This window comes from Lampetra planeri, chromosome 1 (genome assembly GCF_965212315.1).
Source record: "Lampetra planeri chromosome 1, kcLamPlan1.2.h2, whole genome shotgun sequence".
Lineage (NCBI taxonomy): Eukaryota > Metazoa > Chordata > Hyperoartia > Petromyzontiformes > Petromyzontidae > Lampetra > Lampetra planeri.
This window is the reverse complement of record NC_136107.1, coordinates 39711374-39732819: the sequence shown is the minus strand read 5'-3', so window position 1 is coordinate 39732819 and position 21446 is coordinate 39711374. Positions and strand designations below refer to the sequence as shown.

Sequence of the window (21446 nt, the reverse complement as noted above, 5' to 3'; positions counted from 1 at the left end):
CGTGACAAACCTCATCGATTGGCCGCATCGGGCGGTGGCGGGTTAACAACGCGTTTACACGCACGCAATCTCTATTTCCATGAAAAGAAAAACCCTCATTTACGAATCGCCACGATCAAGCCGTCCTCACCCAAGGGCATAACCGGGCACCGCCGTGGCAAGCATCCGTACCCTGGCCCCGGCTTACCCCCGCGGAGCGTGCCGGAAGCCTTGGCGATCTCCCCGCTGAAGACGAGGACCCCGTCCAGGGAGATGTCGAGGTGGCGTGCCCCGCGGCACGCGTGGATGCGCGACTTGTTGTAGTTCCACACGCGGATCATGGCGACGTGGCACGGCTCGGCAAAGGCGAGGTGCACCAGGTGCGCCGCTCCCGGCGTGAACGGCGCCAGCCACAGGTGGCCGTCGTCCTGCGTGCGGTAGACGCCGTCCACCAGGTTGGCGGCGACGCGCGGGTCCCGCCCGTACTCCGGCAGGACGTTGATGTCGGCCGGGTCGGCCACCACATCGGCGATCTGCACCGGCTCGCCCGTGTCCGCGAAGACCTGCCGGACGTTCGAGCGATGTTTAACACGTAGGCTTTCACAACCAATGTTATTCACCCGACACAGCCAGTAAGTTCCGTAGAAGGGAAATAATAAAATAATAAAAATAAAACATAATATAATACAATTCTCACTACGTTTCGGCGTGCTCATTGAAACACTGTCTTTCGTACAGACCTGTTCTTCACCTGAGGACGGCTGCTTGCGTTGTGGCCGAAAAGTCGTGAGAATTTATTTATTATGTTTTATTTGTATTATTTTATTATTTCCCCTCTACGTGACTTTACCGAAAGAACCAAGAAGATGAATCCCTGCAGTCACGAAAGCTTTAAATCGAAATTTAACAGCCAGTAAGGTTTGTCACTTAAACAACGTGCCAATTATCTACTACTTCAGCACACCGGTGTGTTGGAGAGCAAATCCACAACGTTTACAATCTGAGTATGACGTTTCGCCAGTAATCACAACCGGCATCATCAGGCGACAGGCAGACTTGTGGCTGTCGCCTGCGTGTTAAACTGGGATACAGAGAGGTCCACACCGAGGGGGGCAGCAGCGGAGAACCGACGCGCGTCTGTGGCAGTTCGAGGCCGTCGGCCATGACCGCACGCAAGACCCCGGCGTCACGTGCCGTTCCGGTGAAACCTTTTGCCGATGCGTTCGGTGGGCCCTACCTCGATGCCATTTAGGCCGACGTAGTGGCGGTCTCCCCAGGTGCTGCAAATGTTGATGAGCAGGTGTTGGCCACGTGGCAGCACTGGGATATCAAATCCTTCCCAAAGGCGTTCCACTTCTGCTTCCCAGCCGCTCTGCTGGTGGACGTCCAGGCTCCTGCACAGACGGAGCACCCACTCAATTAGACTGCGCCGCGCGGTATGTTACCACACGGTGAAACACAATCTGTAAATAACACGAGGAAATGCGGAGCTTTCGCCAACCCGCGAAGATAATGCTTGCGCAAATGAGCAACATCTAAACACGTGCAAAGTCATTACTCGCTATTTTTGTATTGATATAACTTCTTATGAATACTGTAATGCCCATCTATACTTTGTCAAAAACATAATGTGCTTTTGTGCGAGTGTCGTCATTTAGCATTGTGGCTTCATGCATTGCTCAGTCGAGGACATGTTCTGTTGTGCGGACAGCAAAGTGAAAACTGAGTCTGTCTCGACCGTGATCCTCTCTCGGGTTTCAGCGGTACTTATTTATCGTTTTATATTTTCCCTTCGCCCCCCCCTCCACCCCAAGTTCATTCCGATTGTGCTATCAGTGTCGCGAGACAAATGATCTATTTGGGTCGCTCATGAAACAGTACATTGCATCACCCCATTATAGCCACGAAGCAGATATTACAGAACTACTGTTGAGATTCCTTCAAGTGACCTCTTAGCACACTAGAGGGCAACCCTCTCCCATCCGTCCATCTAATGTCAAACTGATGGGGGTTTTTTTTTTACCCGCGGAGCTGGAAATTTGCCAAATCAAGTGCGAAACGGAATTTAATCATGGTTTTTTTTGTGTTGTCATTGGTGACCGGATTGAGACAATCAAAGTGGCCTCACTTGAGAGCCTGGTTTAATCGCATTATTAGGTGACGCTGTATTGGCAGTGGTGCACAGGCACAATTAATAATAAAAACCCGACACATTCGTCAGTAGCACTGCCGTAAAAAGGAGAAGACTGTAGTCTCTGGCCTCTCTATGTGCTGTGAAGTAAGGGCCATAGCCCAAAAATATCGACTAATATAGATTGTTCTTCTTTGCCAAGGCCACGGCGTTATTGACGAATTCTGGAACTCAGCAGCGCCAGCTTAGCGCTCCGACTGCTAAGCCACCCCAGTCTCCTCTTAAGAGAAAATGTAAACGTTCTACATTGTGCTGTAGACGACAGTTAAGAGGAGATAAATCCACGTGACCACAGAGAGAGAGAGAGAACACGTAAACTATAAATATACAGGCATCAGGGTCGGGATCGAACCCCCGACCTCCTGTAAACCAGGCGAGGGAGATAAAATCTCATCCCCTATGTCTAACCTAACAACCAATACCTAATCTTTAGAGCTGCCCTCTTTTAAAGGTAAGTGACATAATTACATATCATTGTACCACAACATAATTGCAACTTAAATGATATTATTGGAAAATCCCCCACTATGTCAAGCACGCATTAGCAATGCGGTTATGAGCATTGTGCAGGATGGGCTGTGCAGGTGATTGCAAACCGCTCACTCTCTTCCCCACGCAGGCTTGTCCACATGCAGCCCGCTGCTCGTGGGGCTGCCCATGGGCTGCTTGCCATCGCTGTTCCCCCTCGCAAGCCGGGTCGAGGGGTGGCCCCAATCGCCCTTGGCGACCCGCGGCGCGCAACTCCGGGACTCCAACAGGGAGCTGCCACTGTGCTGCGTCTTTCTCCACTGGACAGGAGAGGCCGTGTTCCTGTCGGCTTCACACATCCACATCACGCGCACACGGTGATTCGGCACCAACGGTGTGCACACACCACTTCTTCATTTGTTTATTAATTTTGGATTTGAACTCGGTAGTCGGGTTTCAATTGGCTCGATAGTGGCTGTATATGGGATTTGGTCCTTATCTACGTAATTAATCTACAGCATTACAGGACGATTTTGCTTTGTAGTAGGGTTTTCATTGGCTTGGTAGCAGACTTCTATGGAATTTGGTCCTTGCATATAATTAACATACGGCGATATGGGCTGCTATTAGCATGAATGACGCTATATAAGATTAAATAATTATTATTACACCACGCATAATTTGTCCCAGGAGATGATGCACCGCCACACAGAGGTGTCACCCCCTAGGAACCATGAGTGTGGTTGTCCTGCAGGAATCCTTGAATCCGCTGCAATGTGGGGGGACACACATCACAGATCCCATTATCCGCAGTTGTCTCTGAGTTTACTCCACAAGTCTGCAAACAAATTGCAAATAACTGGAAGTTGTTCAGCAATGCAGGGTGTGGAAAAATGCAAATAGGAAGACTAGTGGCATTGGTAATTGGATATTTTGTAGACGCTACATGTTGAAGGGAAATAATAAAATAATAAAACAATACAAATTCTCACGACGTTTTTATTCAGTTTAATTTGTATTATTTTATTATTTCCCTTCTACGTGACTTTACCGAAAGAACCAAGAATATGAATCCCCGCAGTCACGAAAGCTTTAAATCAAAATTTATGCTACATGTTGCTTTTATTAATGTATTTAATCATATTGATTCTGATCAATGGATCGAGGTACACACAAATCAGAGACACCATTGTTATCCACTGTCAATGACAGTGATTGGGTTGAGGCAGGAAACACCGCTATGGGTGGGACCGGTTACAGAGTGTCAGCCAAAGGTCCGACAAGGGCAAGAGCTCATACGCAGGCGTGAGATGGATTGTGGCATTGCAGGACCGTGAGAGAAGACTATGCAGGAAGGCCTTCATCCAGCAGAAGATAGACCACGGCTGACGATACTACAAATAGTCAAGTGGAAGCCAAACAGTCTTCAGAGTAAGATACATTGGCCTGCTGTTGCAGAAGTCCCAGCTGCTCCATGTCAAACTTACTTGAACGCTTGCCATATAATCACTTGAGACATCCACAGATGGTGGGTGTATGATAAAAAAAAACATTGTCTGCTTCTTCGTACGGCTAATGCTGATGTAGAGACACAACTAAAATGTTACAATGAGGTGGTTGAGCCAGATACTTTCGTCAATAGCAGTGGAGTCTGTAGCTGCGATGCCTCCTCCGTATTTTGTGAATCGGGTGATGAGTCGTGATATGTTCCAGGGTTCTGTTCTGAGTGACCAGAGTCACCGCATACCGGGAAGTTGATTTGTTATTTAATTTACACCACTGACATGGTTTGTGCAGATGCGGTTTAGGATTACCCATAAAATAAAGCGGTGTGCATAATACATGTTATCTCCGAAAATATTTTCACCGTCCGATATGTATACCGTGTGCGCACTTCCCCCTACATCTTGAGCCCTCATTCAGGGCTGCCCACCTAGGCAGCGGCATTCGGGAGTTTCACTCCGTAGACGGTCGAGTGCCTTGCACAGTTACTCATGCAGATTCGCTGTGAAGCGCTGGCAGGGTGCAATTTTGTCGGCAGCGCGCACAGTGGGGTTAGTTACTGTAGGTGCTGCATTCAAACCAACAATGTTCCATTCCCAGCTCGTGCGAGCCTAAAGCCAGTCTGATAAACCGCGTGCCGGCGGTGCTGCATTAGGGAGGCGCTCTGTGTGTGTACAAACCTCTGCCTTAAAATGACTCAAATAGGCACTGGAGGGGAGACATTCGATCGGCCTCATTTGGTGAGAATGCAGTGCACAGTTGTTGGAGTCTCGGCACGCTCCTAATTGGAAGGCATCAAAAGATGATCCTTGCGAAGATTTCATTGCAATTAGCCACGGTCAATCCACAGCTGGATTAAAATATTTCCCAAGCCGTCACCGTCTCTCGCGATCCTGAGATGCAACATGTGAAGATCAATGAAAATATCTTATTGTTATTTAATCTTATTTTGGGACAGCAGCCTCTGCATGGTAAACATTTGGATACAGTAGCTCTCTGTATAGTATATTTCTTAAAAATATCAGAATCAGAATATTTCTTTATACTGCAGGAGAAATCCGATGGATGTCCAGTCGGGGCGGGAAAGAACGTCACAACAGTTACAAAAACACGATAGGAGTGCAAAATACAGGACAGCTAAACAAATCACCCCAACACATAGAAAATAAAACGAAACCATCCCCATCCTACCAGGCAAAGTCCACCGAGGTATTAACTTGTTTTTCAGAAGCAACCTGGCCACAGATGATAGCTCAACGAAGTGGCTTATCACGTGGAAATGTATAGTAGCCAAATCCTCTGAACACACGTTGATTCTAAATGTGTAGGGAAAAACCGGACGATCAGGGGAAAAATCTACGCGACCACGGGGAGAACATGCAAACTCCATATATACAAGCGTCAGGGTCGGGATTGAACCTACGACCTCCTGCATACCAGGCGAGGCAGATAGCATCTCGCCAACTTGTATATAATAGGCAAGCAGTTCCACAGTGCAGGACGGGTAAGCTAATAGGAAGAATTAGGCCGTGGATAGCTGCAGTTCTGCTGACATTACAGCTCCAGCAGATCATTCGAGTCGGGGATAATAGGGTCATGAGTAAGAAGCGTTGTACTGTACTTGTACCATAAGCAAAATTTAATCAGGCCTCATCCAGCAAATGTTATATAATGTGGTTTTCCTTGACATGTTACAGCCGTAATAGAATAATCTGACTTGGTGGGTTTTTCAATGATCTGTGGATCACGCGAATGGGACGCTGGCCTGGCAGTGACGTCTGCACGTGGGTAAAACAGTCATCACGAGGGGCAACGTGCCCACTCTAAGTGGCGCTTTACCGTGTTCATTACGGTGAAATTGGTTTTAGTGTTGTCGGGGATGGGGCTGTGACAGCAACCATGGTCCGTGCAATGGACTCTTAACCCAGAGGGTCATCTCGGTTCGATCTCCTCCCATGCAGCAAGTTGAAATTGTGGGGCACATTTCCGAAATACCCTCACCTCTGATAATTATGACGCCAAAAGGCACCTTTTGGCGTCATCTGGTCCAACACCATGTGAGACTAGGCTCTAAGGAAAGCTGTCTCGGGTGTGGACCAATCAATTTCAAGGACAGTGCATACATTATAAGAGTTGTGTTTTTGTTTGCATTCCGACTGCAGGTATTGTGGTCAATGCAAACATGACTCCTTGTAAAAAAGGAGTCAGTTTTGTTGCCAGATAAAAGGGTAAAAAAACAATTATCATATTTTGCTACTGGCAAAGGAAGTTCCAATGGTGTAAACCCTCACCTCTGTCCACCCGACCGTGTAAATGAGTTATCCGACCTCTTCCAAGACGTTCCAGCGTGGACGAGTAGGCCAACTCACCCTGCAGATCGTCCTGTTTTACCATCTCCCTCTGGGGTGGCTATCAAGGGTACCTTCCGGTGCCAGCGGTGGCACGGGCGAGCCATCGCAGGGCTGCTTCACCTATAACCCTCGGCCGCCTTTTTAACGTCTTAGAGCAATGCAGCCTGCTCGGCACACCTGCGGTGGATGAGCAAAATGTTTTGTATTCAAAGCGTCGCAGTGTGTGGCCCTCGGGCACTCTTAAGTGAAATGAGTGTACGCTCCACACGCCCGCTCGTTAATCACGGGCAAACGCATCGCTCTTTAACCTGCGTCACTGGCGCGTCCCATGAATTATTCATTGCCCATTTACTGCTTGGCCAGATGTAGGATTTCGGCATTGCGACGCCAATTGCTGTCATAAGACGGGATGGCACCGTTTTAAGCGTCGCTGTGATTGATGTGAATCACTGGGCCAATCTGTAGTTATTTACTGTGAGCCAAAGATTAGTTATTCTTACCGTAGTCTCACTACCGAGCTGTAAGGAGGAGATCGTCAAAATGACACCGTGTAATGAGCTTAATTGTTCGTTTTGGCAAAGTGGCCCTTGAATGAGGGCCTACTTGCCCAAACGTCACCTATTACAATATTTACATTTTTAAGGCCACAGTGTTATTGATTAATGTGTTGAGTTTTGTTAATATCACCGATTCGTCGTTATGCTTAGCAGTTGTCAGTAGCGCAATATCACTGAAGTCACACGGCGTCATTTGCATGCCTTCGAGTGTGTCTGCAGAAACCACTACAAACCGTATATCTGTGTGTATTTCCTTTTGACTATCATTATATAAGAGCCGGTGAGTGTCCGTGTAGACAATTGTGCTGCTGCCGCACAGGAAGTGTATCAAGATAGCAAGACAAATATTTTGTATTTTATTCCCTGACCTAGCTTATGATGAAAACCACACTCTGTCAACTTCTTATCAAGGAAAAAAAATAAAGAATTACACTTCCACGGAAAACTGTGGAAGAGAGACCCACTGCTCAGCTGCGTCTGCAGTTTGCCTGTTTGAAATAAATTGACGCAGCCTTGCAAGTGCTTGCTCATGCCAATGTTGGGACAAGGGCCCCCACGAGTGGGATCTCTAAAGCCCATCTAGAGGGTATTCCCACCTATTCTCTCAAGCTGGACAGATATCTTGGAAGAAGTGGACGTACACCCACACTTCATCCCACTGCACACACGAGCTGTCGATCAACGAACTGCGGTGTTACCCATTCATACTGTTGCGTGGGCAGGCACGGAGATTTCAGAAACGTGCTCCGTTGTTGTGACTGTCGTGCCGGAGGTTCGAACCAATGATCTCTGGGGATTCAGTCCAGTATGCTTGTCAATGCACCACAGAAGCATCTCGTTTAACATCTAAGCTTTATTTTTCGTGTTAAAATATCAGCCTAATTTTTTGTGTTAAAGTATATATTAAATGGTGCCATCCAAACTATTAAGAAAAGTGGGCATGGGCAAACGAGGCCATCAGAGGGGATGCCATGCGAAGGGGTGATGCTCAAGAATAATAACGGCACGCGTCCTCCAGTGTGACCTTCAAGGAGATGGAGTGATGAAATCGGCTCGTGTGCAGGAGCTCCATGGATTGCTGCATCACGAGGGCAAAAGAGATGGTGACGGTGTAGGGAACCCTTCATCCAGCAATAGATTGATCATGGCTGACGGTGATGATGACGATGAATGTTATCGATGGATATCAAAACGCTAGAATTGCATTGTCTTTCCAAAAGTGCTGAGTAACTGTTTGCGAGACCGGGGCAGACAGCCAGGCAGAGGACAGGGACATGGAGCAGGCGTGTGTCAGCCTCTTCATCGGGATGATACGCCACTTTACCGTGTCATTTGATTACGATACGAAATGAAAAAACGGAATGGAGTGATTTGCCATGAATCTAATTACGTTTAAGCGCCGTGTATTTTTTTTCTATTTGCTAAGACATTATATACACACCAGGCTATCGTTTTAATGTCAAGTTAAAGCAGTCACTATCAATTGAAAGGAATAATTTCAAATTCATTTCGTTTAACAAGGTAAGAACTCAAGACTCTACAGTAGTCTCAAATGTCCCCTCGTTTTGTGTTTTTATTTTAATAAAAGGCCAGTGAACACATTTAATTCGAGCGAAAATATATAGTTTACGTAACCAGTCGTTTACGAGCCAATTCGTCATTCGTGTCAGATATAATGATGGCAACACGCGATCCAATCAGCTGGTGCGGGCGCACTGGATGCATTGTTTACACCGCAGTCTTGCGATAGATGGTGGAGGCTTATCCAGTGGTGGCTTGACCACGTCTCATGGTGATGATGTTGAATTATGGAACCAGAATGCACGAAAAGTCAAAAGGGATTAATTAAATTACGTATTAGTGGCATTTATCTTTGCAAATCAATCATTTATTTAACTTAATGCCACAAAACAAACTCTGCAAGAGTTGGCTACATGCGACATTGTCAATCTCTCAGCTCATGCTAAAACTCTGTAATATTCCTGAAAAAGTCGCCTGCGTTTCATTGGTCCATGCAGTCGAATACAATCATCCACTTTACCCGAAAAAAACATCTAATGCGCTGAAGGGTTTCCTATTAATAATGTCAGTGTCTCAGCTTCGTGCAAGCCATTGGTGGCAGAGTCCGGGCCCGCATTTGATTGGTCGATGCGGCCGTGCAGGCTGAGATGACAATTGGATTACTGTACAACGCACGTGCGTCCGTCGTTTGCTCCCCGTGCATGTGCACAGGCTTAGTACTCGTTCAGTGGGGGGCGGGGGGGGCTGGTGGGCTGACAGGGATGGATGGGTGGAAGGCCCTCAACCCAGTCCTCGAACAAATTCATAATGCATGTGCACTCAGATTTGGCAGCTCTTCTGACATTACGGGTGTGCCAGGCAGGAGCGGGTGGGCTGGGACAAGCACTCTGGCAAAATGAACCGGCTGGAAAGATGTCAACGGGTTAGGTCACGACAGCAGTCGTCGGGAATTTGTACTTGTTTGTTTGCCATGATGAAGGTCCACGGATTTCCCAACATGTGTTTTAGGACATTAGCTGATTTGCATACACCGATTAACCACCGTTAATAAGTGATTATTTTTAATGGGGTACGTCATTATAATTTTTAGACTATGGCTGGACATATTTATCTTACAATTGTAACTGTTATAATTCATCTTAATTGTGTGATTAAGGTTAATGTGTCATGTGTTTGTTTACACAGCAGTCCCAGAATTCATGATGTTGCAGAGATAATTATCAGTAAGAATCCTGTGTACCCTTCTCCTTCATTGCGTCATTGTGTTTTGAACAATTATCATTTGTGCTCGGGTTAAAACAAATTTCATATTTACTTTCGGTGTCATTACCAAGAAAGAAACACTGCTTAATTATAAACGTGCTCAACGTTTAAGTGACTGTCGCTTCGATGTTGGCACGTTGTTCCTTGAGCATTTCATTCGTGTTGTACTGTACGTGTTTGCCTATAAACCCAACCCATATACAAGGTTAACAAGTGACGGGGTGTGGTCATCCCTTGGCAAGCCAACACGAAGGGAGACTTCAGTACGGTTATGAATACTAAATAATCATGGAATTTCAACTCTTAAGTCAACACACTGCTGGATGGGCGCCTTCTGAAGCCATCCCAATCTTTCACGGCTCTGCGATGTAATCATCTTCACACACAGCATTCTTACCATGTTTTGACATTCGTATTTTACAGTATTTAAAAATGGTGTGCGCACGTGAGTCAGACATGCAAGTAAGACAATTAAGTCAAATCGTTGCGTTTGCCATTTGACATGGCTGCCAAATAACAGTTGACACGTTCTTTCTTCGTACGTCATTTCTCAGCTGTGAATGTGCTCTCACTCCCACCACTGCCATCTGCTCATTACCACAACAAGTCGCTATGAAGCAGGGTAGGGGTTTTTTTCTGCAGACCGCATCAACCACTTTGGAAGAGTAAATTATGTCCGTTGTTACTCTTTGAACAGATAAGCTAGAAACTAAACGAACTTGCCTTTAAATACAGGTGTGCACACACGGGGGATGACGAGTTTCATGGCAAAAATAAAGTGAGCAACTTTGCAAGTTGAGATTTGAATGTGGTAACGTGTAGTCGATGTACTCTGGTAAAAAAGGGGTTTGTGATGAATGAGACTTGTGCACGGGGTGGAGGAGGGCAGGTGACACAGAGAGGCATTGGCGTGTCACCCAGGGGCTGGAGAGCAAGGGGAGATCTGAATGCAGATGTGGAACTTTGAACAACGATGATGGGATCTAGCCGAAGGAAGAGGTGCCAATATACAGTCACACGAATGACCTCGGCCGTGATGACCTCTTGACCTCAATGTATCCCGATGCATGTCATGCACTCAACGCTCTATGTGTGTGAAATCACACAGTGCATAAGGCGAATTTGGGTAATATAAAAAAACATCGAAAAGTACAATGGCTGAGGATGGTAAATGGAACTTATTAAAATGTAATCCCTGTAAATGTAATCAAGTGTATCAATATAAACACTGTATATGAATAATAATAATAATAATAGGTTTTTACCATTTTTGGCAATAAAACAGGAGGTGTTAAGATGCTCAAGCACCAAATAAAAACATTTTGCAAGGAATAAAGTGACTGCATTAACCACACTACGTGGTGCTTGTGGTAACAATTTAGTGTTTGAACATTTTACACCTGTTGCATTGCAAGAAAAGATGAAACCTATTCATATTTTTCATAAATGTGGAGAACAATACCTAAGATTGTGCTAACGGCTTATTGTGTAAACGGCTGATTGTGTAAACCGCTGTTTGTGTAAACGGCAGATTGTGTAAACAGCTGATTGTGTAAACTGCTGTTTGTGTAAACGGCTGATTGTGTAAACAGCTGATTGTGTAAACGGCTGATTGTGTAAACAGCTGATTGTGTAAACGGCTGTTTGTGTAAACGGCAGATTGTGTAAACAGCTGATTGTGTAAACGGCTGATTGTGTAAACGGCTGATTGTGTAAACAGCTGATTGTGTAAACAGCTGTTTGTGTAAACGGCAGATTGTGTAAACGGCTGTTTGTGTAAACGGCTGATTGTGTAAACGGCTGATTGTGTAAACGGCTGTTTGTGTAAACAGCTGATTGTGTAAACGGCTGTTTGTGTAAACGGCAGATTGTGTAAACAGCTGATTGTGTAAACGGCTGTTTGTGTAAACGGCAGATTGTGTAAACAGCTGATTGTGTAAACGGCTGTTTGTGTAAACGGCAGATTGTGTAAACAGCTGATTGTGTAAACGGCTGTTTGTGTAAACGGCTGATTGTGTAAACAGCTGATTGTGTAAACGGCTGTTTGTGTAAACGGCAGATTGTGTAAACAGCTGATTGTGTAAACGGCTGATTGTGTAAACAGCTGATTGTGTAAACGGCTGTTTGTGTAAACGGCAGATTGTGTAAACAGCTGATTGTGTAAACGGCTGATTGTGTAAACAGCTGATTGTGTAAACGGCTGTTTGTGTAAACGGCAGATTGTGTAAACAGCTGATTGTGTAAACAGCTGTTTGTGTAAACGGCTGATTGTGTAAACTGCTGTTTGTGTAAACGGCTGTCTGTGTAAACGGCAGATTGTGTAAACAGCTGATTGTGTAAACGGCTGATTGTGTAAGCGGCTGATTGTGTAAACGACTGTTGTCTTGACTCCTTTAAAGGAGGAATGGACGAGATCCACTCCGCCTCTGAACAGACAATTGAGTGGATAACAACATCTAAAATTACATCTTTAATCTGCTGCTATGAATCCATATGAAAGAAGAAGATTGTTACTTGTAAATATGTTTTTGTATTGATGATGCAGATCAAATATTAGGGACAATCTCCACATTGCTAAAATAATACAAATGCAAGCACCATGCTCTCCCAATGACTGGTGCTTTCATCCGATATAGATCTGTCCATCCAATCTTTCATTGAACATTTTCATTGAAACCACTACAAGAGATATTCTTCCATAACGATCACCTATGAGATGGTCTGCAAAAAAAAAGTCCCAACACTCAACTGATGTTAACGTTTTGAAGCAACCATCATCATAACTTACGTATACATTGTTTTATATACAAATACCACTAGAAGTATGAACCAAATGTAATGCCCTTACAATTGTTGCGCGTTTTTTCTCTCTCTCATACCGGGTAAATAACCATTTGGAGATTCTCTGCCGCGTCCCCTTCCGTCGGCCCGCTCCACTCTGTCGTTGGACAAGCGGCGTCCGTGGCTGGGAGATCTCTGGCCCTCGTCGTCGTGAATTGAGAGCTTCCTGAGAGCCAGCAAGCTCGTCGTGTCCCGCTCCACCGGGGTTTTCGACGGGAGGAGGTCGTGCCCTTTCAAGCGGTGCTTAGTTCTGTCCAGGCTAAAATAACGCCGGTCGGGTATTTCAAAGCGTTTGCCAGGATTTCCTAACGTTGGCAGATGGTCGCTCTCGTTCTCCAACCTGCTGCTGGCCGCCACGTGGTGCAGTCGTGGCGCTGGTCCCATCAGTCCTCTCGCGTGCGTCAAGTCAGCCGTGGTCCTCCTCGGAACTGGTAACACTGCGGAACTGCGTCTCGGCTCGTCCTTGTGGCTCTGGGCGCTCACATCGAAGTCGCCCCCTCGGAGCTGCCAGCTGGGTCGCCTGTCGGGTGGAGAGACACCGTCCGGAGAGTCTCCTGCAATGGGGCCTCGGAGTGGACATCTCCCCAGTGAGGGAGGGAGTTCGGATACGTGCTGCCATCGCTTCTTGGAAGCTAATTGCCCAGAATACACGTCGTCCATCTCACGTAGACAGCCCGAGTGAACCTAGAAGAAAAACAAAGAAAGTCGCTATAAATACGAATACTATGTCCGTATCATAAAGTCAAACAACAATTAAGTTACATTCATGTTGGCGTAAGCATGCGTCATTATGCTGTTTGTTGCTGGAAACTTCCAACGCGATCTATTTTCTATTTGGCCAAACTTTATTTTTTATATTCTGTAAGTGAAAATATATTTTTATAAAAATTATAAAATGAATAGCATTCGTGTTTTTCTACATTTTGGTACTCCTGCATGTTCATAAGTAAAAAAAACTATTTTGCTCAAACATAAATTGGCAACAATTTTACTAAAGTACAGTACTGCCATACATGCAAAAACTTTAACTACATATCATGCTCAGCATGACTGACAAAGTAATGCAGCTGACAATGCTATAGATTGTCCTGTTGTAACACCTTTTTTGTATGTAGTTAATCATTCTAAGCAGCCATTATTCAGCGTATATAAAGACAAAGTTACATTTATTTTGCTCCTATTTTTTCTGAACCATAATCTTCTTGAGTTATTTATCATTTGCAGTTCATTCCCAATGGACTCTATAATTCTTGAGGTCTGTTAGAGGGAGTGAACTGGAAAACACAGCAGAATATTGGCACCTAGGAGAGCAATTGAAGGTGAACCGGGAATCAAAATGAAAGAATAAAGAGACCAAGGTGGAGAGGTATTGGAAAACGACACATGGTTGTGGAACGAACTGTGGCAATGTGTCTAAAGAAGAAGGTTTTGAATCCGTATGTAGTGCTTGCTATGACAAGATTCAGAGACACCGCGGTCATTAACAACAACGCAGCGAGATAAAGTCTGAAAAGAAACGTGGAGAAGCGTGGCTAGATGCACGCTTGGAATCACATAGAGATACAGAAATCAGAGTAAAATGGGTTGGAGGACATACACAGGCTAAGACACACAATTCAAACTTTTGAAGAGAAGTGGGCTTGGCCAGCTGGAAGAGATGATGGTGATGATGATGGTCGATGGGTCCGTGATAACGATGGATGGAGAGCATCCCAGAGGGATGTCGACCGAATGGATAGGGAGATGAAGTTGGCTCGCGTGAAGCTGCTGGGTGGATTGTTGACATCACAGGGTTGTGAGACGTGGGTGGCGGCTTGTGAAGACCTCGATCCAGAAGTTGACTGACCATACTTGATGATTACATAGTGATGATGATCCAGACGTTGATTAACCATGCCTGATGATGATTCCAAAGTGATGATGATGATCCAGACGTTGATTAACCATGCCTGATGATGATTCCAAAGTGATGATGATGATGATGATCCAGACGTTGATTAACCATGCCTGATGATGATTCCAAAGTGATGATGATGATGATACAGAGGTTGACTGGCCATGCCTGATGATTACACAGCGATGATGATGATCCAGAAGTTGATTGACCATACCTGATGATGACAGTGTGTTGTTACAAAGCGAAAGCTAAAATATTTTAGTTGCCTATGTATATTGTTTAAACGAGACTTAGAATTGCATTGACACATTTTTGTTCAGAAAGTATCTCAAGTAGCAGAAGAGGCAGACTATCTATAGCCACATTGTTGACATTTAGCGAGCTCGTAAATTAACCTGAAAAACCAGAATTGAAAAAGGAATGTCTGTTCTCACAGCCCTCTGGATACGATGGCGTTTAAAGAGTCCAATGTTTTAGTGTGTGTCACACAGTTGTACATTGGCAAAACGCATCGTTTATCTCCGACACAATGCCGATCGCGTTCATCACAACCATTGCTCAAGCGCAGCAGGAGGAGGGGGTGGCTGTGAAACGCGAGACAAACCGTCCCTTGGTGCTTTTTATAAAAGTAGTTTTGGTAAAAAAGATTAAAAATAAAAGTCCCTGTTTAGACCGCCTGTGCAAGTCGAACGACTACAGTTGTCGCAGCGCGGATGTGAGACCACCACCGTTTCAAGACCGGCGTTTTCATCTCGACGTACGGTAATTAAATCGCACAGCGTCGCGAGAAACAATGGCATCGATCGGTCGAGGCACGACACCTTGAAGCCGTCGAGAATGTCACCACGATACTGTCTGTGCTGTGTCAGCAGGGTCGTTATGCCGCTGCTAAGTTTCACTGGCAGGGCTCAACAAGAACAGGGGCGGTAACAGCAGAATGAACAGCACGCAAACAGAAAGTCCTGCAAAACTGCTTTACACGATTGGACAGGAAATACATATTTTAAAATACTTTTTAAAAAACACGCTTTAATGAAATGTACCGTACGAGTAATGGCAGAACTCCACGACTCGAGGTTAGTGGCCCCGAAGCTTGCCATAACGTAAGGGGGCCGTGGTGATTTACAGCCAACGTGAGTTGAGCGTGGACAATTAGACCCAAGCCGAAACATAACATATAAAAAAAGATTGTTTAAAAAGATATATTTTTTTACTTTTAATGATAGAATATAGTATTGTCATCAGTGTGACATACGTATACCAAGTTTGCAGTCGATACGACATTGGGAAGTGGGTAAAATTTGAGTTACAAGATTTGAGGATACAACAACAACAGACAGAGTGAGTTTATCAAAAGCGTGTAAAAGAATGTTTTAAAATATATGTTTATTTTTATTTTTTATGATAGAATATAGTCTTGTCATCGGTATGACATAAGTATACCAAGTTTACAGTCGATAGCACATTGGGAAATGGGTAAAAATTGAGTTACAAGATTTGAGGATACAACAACAGAGTGAGTTAAATAAAAGCGTGTAAAATAATAATAAAAACGAAAGCATTTTCCAACTCTTAAGAAACTGCAGTGGCACAAAGTTGATAGCCGCACCATTAGAATGGTTTTCTCTCCAACCCTGCCCATAAAATAATACCACGGTTACATAAACAACTTACCATCGACGATTTGTTTCACGATGTTGAAGCGGTCGTTAAATCAGAATTTACTTTTACATGCCAATGTTGCCCGATGTACAGAATATATACACACACACACAAACCCACTGTACAGGTGAGACGCCACGGATGTCGCTCTGATGGGCCGCTCACCACACTCATCCGTGCGTCGTGCAATGTGACACTCGCCCACCACCCCATTCGCGTCGCACTCACAATCACAACATCGCCAATGACGCGCTGTCCGATAAACTTACAAAAAGTTGTATTTGACGACACTTGACAAAATAAAGATTTTAAACAAATCTGTCGGCTTTTAATATTTTCAAAACAACAACAGCAACAGCCGCCTTACCTGCGAAGTTTAAAGAATCAACTTTCCTGGTGTCTGTCTGTCGCAACCCCCACCCACGCACACGAGAGATGAGAGATTGAGAGCCCTGCCCAGCTGCAGGGCTCACGGAAAGCCACCCAAGTGACGAGGGGCCGAGAGGCGGAGGAGGATGACGACGGCTGGGAACACGCCCACGCTGACGGACGCTTTTGGCCACTTGCTCACGCCAAATAGATTTTTAAACAAGTATAACCCATAAAAACAAAGTTTTTCACTATAAATCCTTTATATGCGTGGCGCCGAGAGTCCTCTCGTCCTCTGACTTGAGATGGCTGCCACCTATGGGTCAGATGATTGTCTGGCAGCATTAAACAATTGGTAATTATTTTTTTTTCTAAACAGTATAACATTTTGGAAAACATTTTTCACGAAAATGCATTTTCACGCACAAAGAGTCTGTGTGCAAAATGTCAGCTCGATGGGATCACGGGAAGTGGGTTAAAAAACGACCGAAAGATGTGCACGGTCCTAAGCAAGCAAGCGAACTTAATATAAAGGATTTAAAAATGTTTATAGACAGGAAAAGTGGGGACGTACAGGTGCCCGAAAGGCGGATTGGGGAGAGGTGTGGAGTTGGGGCTCCCCTTCCTCCACGTTTAGTAAAGGCGCGTTGTGGGGCGTTAGGCTGCCGCTTGATATCGCTGCCACGTGGAGCTGGCATTAGTGCTAGCCAGGGCACTTGTGAAATAAAGAGCTGCAGAGCTCACCGATGTCTTTATTACAAGGTAAACGAAAGGACATAGTTGGCAGTTTTATAGTTTAGTTGATACTTCGAGCAACGGTGACCAACGCTTTGTGATTCTAAGACAAGCGTTATAACAAGTATGTAATAATGTTATTAAGAGTATTTGGCTGTTATAAATGTCTACGTGATAAGCCACTTCATTGGGCTATCAATTTGTGGCCAAGTCGCTTCTGAAAAAGAGCCGTATCGCTCAGTGAGCCTGAGCTTGGTAAAATAAAATCAAAAGTTTAGTTTAAATATTATTCCTGAGTTGTTTTTCGTTCAATTGGTTTTGTTATTTTTGATATACACACACATACCTGTGCTGTACTGTACAAAGAAAAATCTGAAATATCTGAATTTTCCAAGCCACGTAAATACGTTAAGACTTGTGTCAATAGTGGTACATCAAGCGCTGTTTTGTTGAGACCCGTTCGCTGAGAAACCAGTGCGTCTGCGTGACAGCTGCCAAGATTAATTATTTCGGTTTCGTTTCAACCAAAGTGTAATGAGAAAGGGGGGTAAGGGGTGGGCAAAATTGGCCATAAATTATTGCGGGAACAATGGAAGCAATTTCTCGAAGTGCTTTTATTATGATTGAAACCCGTAAGCTCGCACGTATGACATATAGAATCGTAAAATGCATACAGTATGCTCCTTAGCTAACGCGACACTAACATTATTACAGAATGAAATACCTAATGTCGATTAGAATACGAAGATAATAAGCCATTGCCGATAAACGTCTTCATGCAAGAATTTGACGCGTAATAATAGGGTACAATCCCAAAAGATTATCGTCGTGTAAAAATGTTTCACTTTGCTTCATCTCTTGTCACGACATTAACGTGTACTAGTTCCCCGTGCCATCAATGTATAGTTAACGTTATTAATGCGCTTTTCACTGAAATCTGTCAAGCTCAGAGCGTGTAGGGCCGTCGTGACAGCTGCTGGCAGGCAGTGGCTTATCCGGCTTATCCACTGTAGCCTCGTTTGCATGAGCATCGCACGGTGGTGATTTTTTTCCCGTTGATGGTTTGAATGTGTTGGGAGCCGTCTTTGCTCGCCCACATTTCTTCAGACCCAATCGCTGAATTCCTCACACCGGTCCACGCAAGATGTTTCGTCAAAGCCTTTCGCCAAGTGTATCTCTCCCACTGCCATATTTGTTACGAGGAATAGTTTTAACAATGCAGATCGCATTTAACTGGGTTGGCTCACTTGTAGTCGAGCATTGGCAGCAACGAATTTGCTGAAGTGCGATTTCTAAAAAATAAAAACGTTGCCACCCCGTAAGTGGTGATTGCAAAAGGCCAATGGTCAATATTAGGTAGGGGATGCACTTTTTAAACTTTGTGAGGACCGCTGGGGTTGCAATGAGAACTGAAGTACAGTACAGCAGGCATTTTATCTTTGTTTGAAATATTATGAGAACCCAAATTATGATTTTATTCTCAGACCAAAATGTCCCCACACATACATGCCAAGACACCGTGCTTGTAGCTACATTAATTGAGCTAGTTTATATGCGTACAGACAACAGTGGGTTACATTTTGGACAATGGCGCCTCTTCACAGAGATAGTCACTCTGACTCTCTGGCATCTCTATGTGCTAGAATCGGACACGTTTCGGTCCATTTACCGAAACGTCTCTGATTCTAGACTTTTTTTATTTTAAGGACACAGTGCTATTGAAGAATGTGTTGCGTTTGTTTGTTATTCGTGCCTGTGCATCACTGCCAATGCTTTTAGTGGCATCACTCACCTCTTTGGAAAGTAATAAAGTACGTTCCTAAGTTATTCCACTGAGATGTGGGGATGCTGCCGTGACGTGATGGTGAGCTCACTGGGCTCACAACCCAGAGGGTTGCTGGTTCTCTTAGCCCCGGCGTGCCAATTAAACCGGCAGCATAAATGGGTGCATCACAGATAGGCCATCGGCAAGTTGTATGCGGTGGGGTAAAGTGTTGGGCACTCCTACCTCTTCAAACAAGTCTGGCCAACATTGAAGAGAAGACCAAAATACCCTCTAGAGTGGTTTTCTAGAGCTCCCTCTCGTGGGGACCTTTCTGACAGCAGTGACTTTAACAAGCAAATAAAAACGAAACAATTTTTTTTATTTGACCATGTAAGGCCCACTGAGCTATGAAGTTCTTTTTCAAATACGACCTGGCCACCGATGGATAGCTCAACGAAGTGGCTTGTCACGGAGAAATGTCGAGCAGCCAAATAATCTAAACGCATGTTTCTGAATGTGGAGAGAAAAACCGGAGGACCTGGAGAAAAGTCCACGCGACCACGGGGAGAGAGTGAGAGACACCGCAAACTCCAAATGTACAGCAGGCGTCAGGGTTGAGATCGAACCCACGACCTCCTGTGTAACAGGCGAGGTAGTTAACATCTCGCCACTGCAGCACCCATGTACAGGCCGCATATTTACCTTAATCAACAGGGATACTTAGGCCAACATCCTCAACTTTTCACTCCTCTAGTTTCAGGAGTACATTTCATCTACTTTACTGTTACATCTTCTACTCGTAGAACACATAGCGAGAAAAATCTAAATCTGAACTATCTTAGTAACAAGCGGGGCCTTCTCAAAGTGTTTTAAAATCCCAAATGAGGAGTGCATAGGCAGCCATTTTTAATCACTACAATAGTTACCTTGTTGATTCTTATTTCTGTGGCTTACAGTGATGTGAACGTTTACATAATTTAAACAAAATACAAACATTTCGATTTAAAGCTTTCATGACTGCAGGGATTCATATTCTTGGTTCTTTCGATAAAGTCACGTAGAAGAGAAATAATAAAATAAATTAAAAAAATCTTATTGTTTAATTCTTATTATTTTATTATTTCCCTTCTACGTGACTTTACCGAAAGAACCAATAATATTAAAATACAAACAACTGTTTTCAAGAACGCATTTACATATTTTTTCTAGTTCTGTATAGGCGGCTCAGCGCGAGAATGCTCTACATCGCAACGGATGTTTATACGTAATCATAAATACTGAAGTAATTTCCTCGTCGGAAAAAAACTATACTAGAGAATATTGTTAAAGCACTCGTGAATATCTTACAAGTCATCTGTGGGCTGTACCCCGACTTGTTTAACGCGAGACATTTTGTCATTCCAGCAAAGACATGATGCATTTTAGGCTTTATTATTTGGGGATATAATGTGCAAATATGCACAGAAAAGAGGGGCCAATTCCTTTGGCAACACTTTTTGATATACGTCGAGTTACTATTTGTAATAAAACGAGAAACATAGTGCTCTACTTTTCAACACTTTGCCAACATTAGTTGCATAAAGTAGCGCACTAAATTTGCAAAGTGTCTATTCATCTGCGTTAGCATGGACTCGTCCGCCTGTAACGGGGGGTGGGGGGGGGCGGCACGACGCTTGCAAACATTTACTTCACGCACGTGAACAATTTGGAACACGCTACAGGAGTCATGTGTAGTTGCGGATGCATGGTTGTTCTTCATTGAGTCCATCCTCACCTCCTCCATCACCATCTGGTACGCTGCTACCACTGCCAAGGACAAGAGCAGACTGCAGCGTATCATCCGCACTGCTGAGAATGTGACTGGCTGCAATCTGCCTACCCTCGAGGACCTGTACACCTCGAGGACCCTGAGGCGAGCGAGGAAGATTGTGGCCGACTCCTCTCACCCTGGACACTCTCTGTTCCAGCTACTCCCCTCCGGCAGAAGGCTGCGGTCCATCAGGACCAAAACCTCACGCCACAAACACAGTTTCTTCCCCTCCGCTGCTGGCCTCTTCAACAAGGCCAGGGGCTCAAACTGACTTTAACGCTCAAACTGACTTTAACACAATATCTGCACAATGACACCCTGCCATATTTGCACTATGTTACCCTATTTGCATTTTTGATATTTTATATTATAGCTATTGTATATTTTAGATTTTCTTTTCTTAAAATTTTATATACTTTAGTTCCTTAGTATTAGTTAGACTTTGTACCTTTAGTATAGTTAGACTTGTACACCACTTATTTAAGATTTAAGATTCCTATATGTTGATTGTATGCACCTTCCTGCCAAAGTAAA

The 21446-nt window shown here is 44.5% G+C and overlaps 1 protein-coding gene across 1 annotated transcript in view; it reads right to left on the bottom strand.

Annotated features, from left to right (window-relative positions):
• The window catches only part of LOC144722505 (katanin-interacting protein-like), a 37584-nt gene extending 20862 nt beyond the window's left edge, over positions 1–16722 (bottom strand). Inside the window, exons 1-5 of the mRNA XM_078600727.1 lie at positions 16601–16722; positions 12713–13358; positions 2774–2987; positions 1217–1373; positions 188–542 (exon numbers count right to left, since the gene is read on the bottom strand). Of these exons, the coding sequence (XP_078456853.1) occupies positions 188–542; positions 1217–1373; positions 2774–2987; positions 12713–13334 (1348 nt within the window). The 5' untranslated portion in view covers positions 13335–13358; positions 16601–16722. The remainder of the gene's footprint in view (positions 1–187; positions 543–1216; positions 1374–2773; positions 2988–12712; positions 13359–16600) is intronic.
• Positions 16723–21446: the final 4724 nt, after the last annotated feature.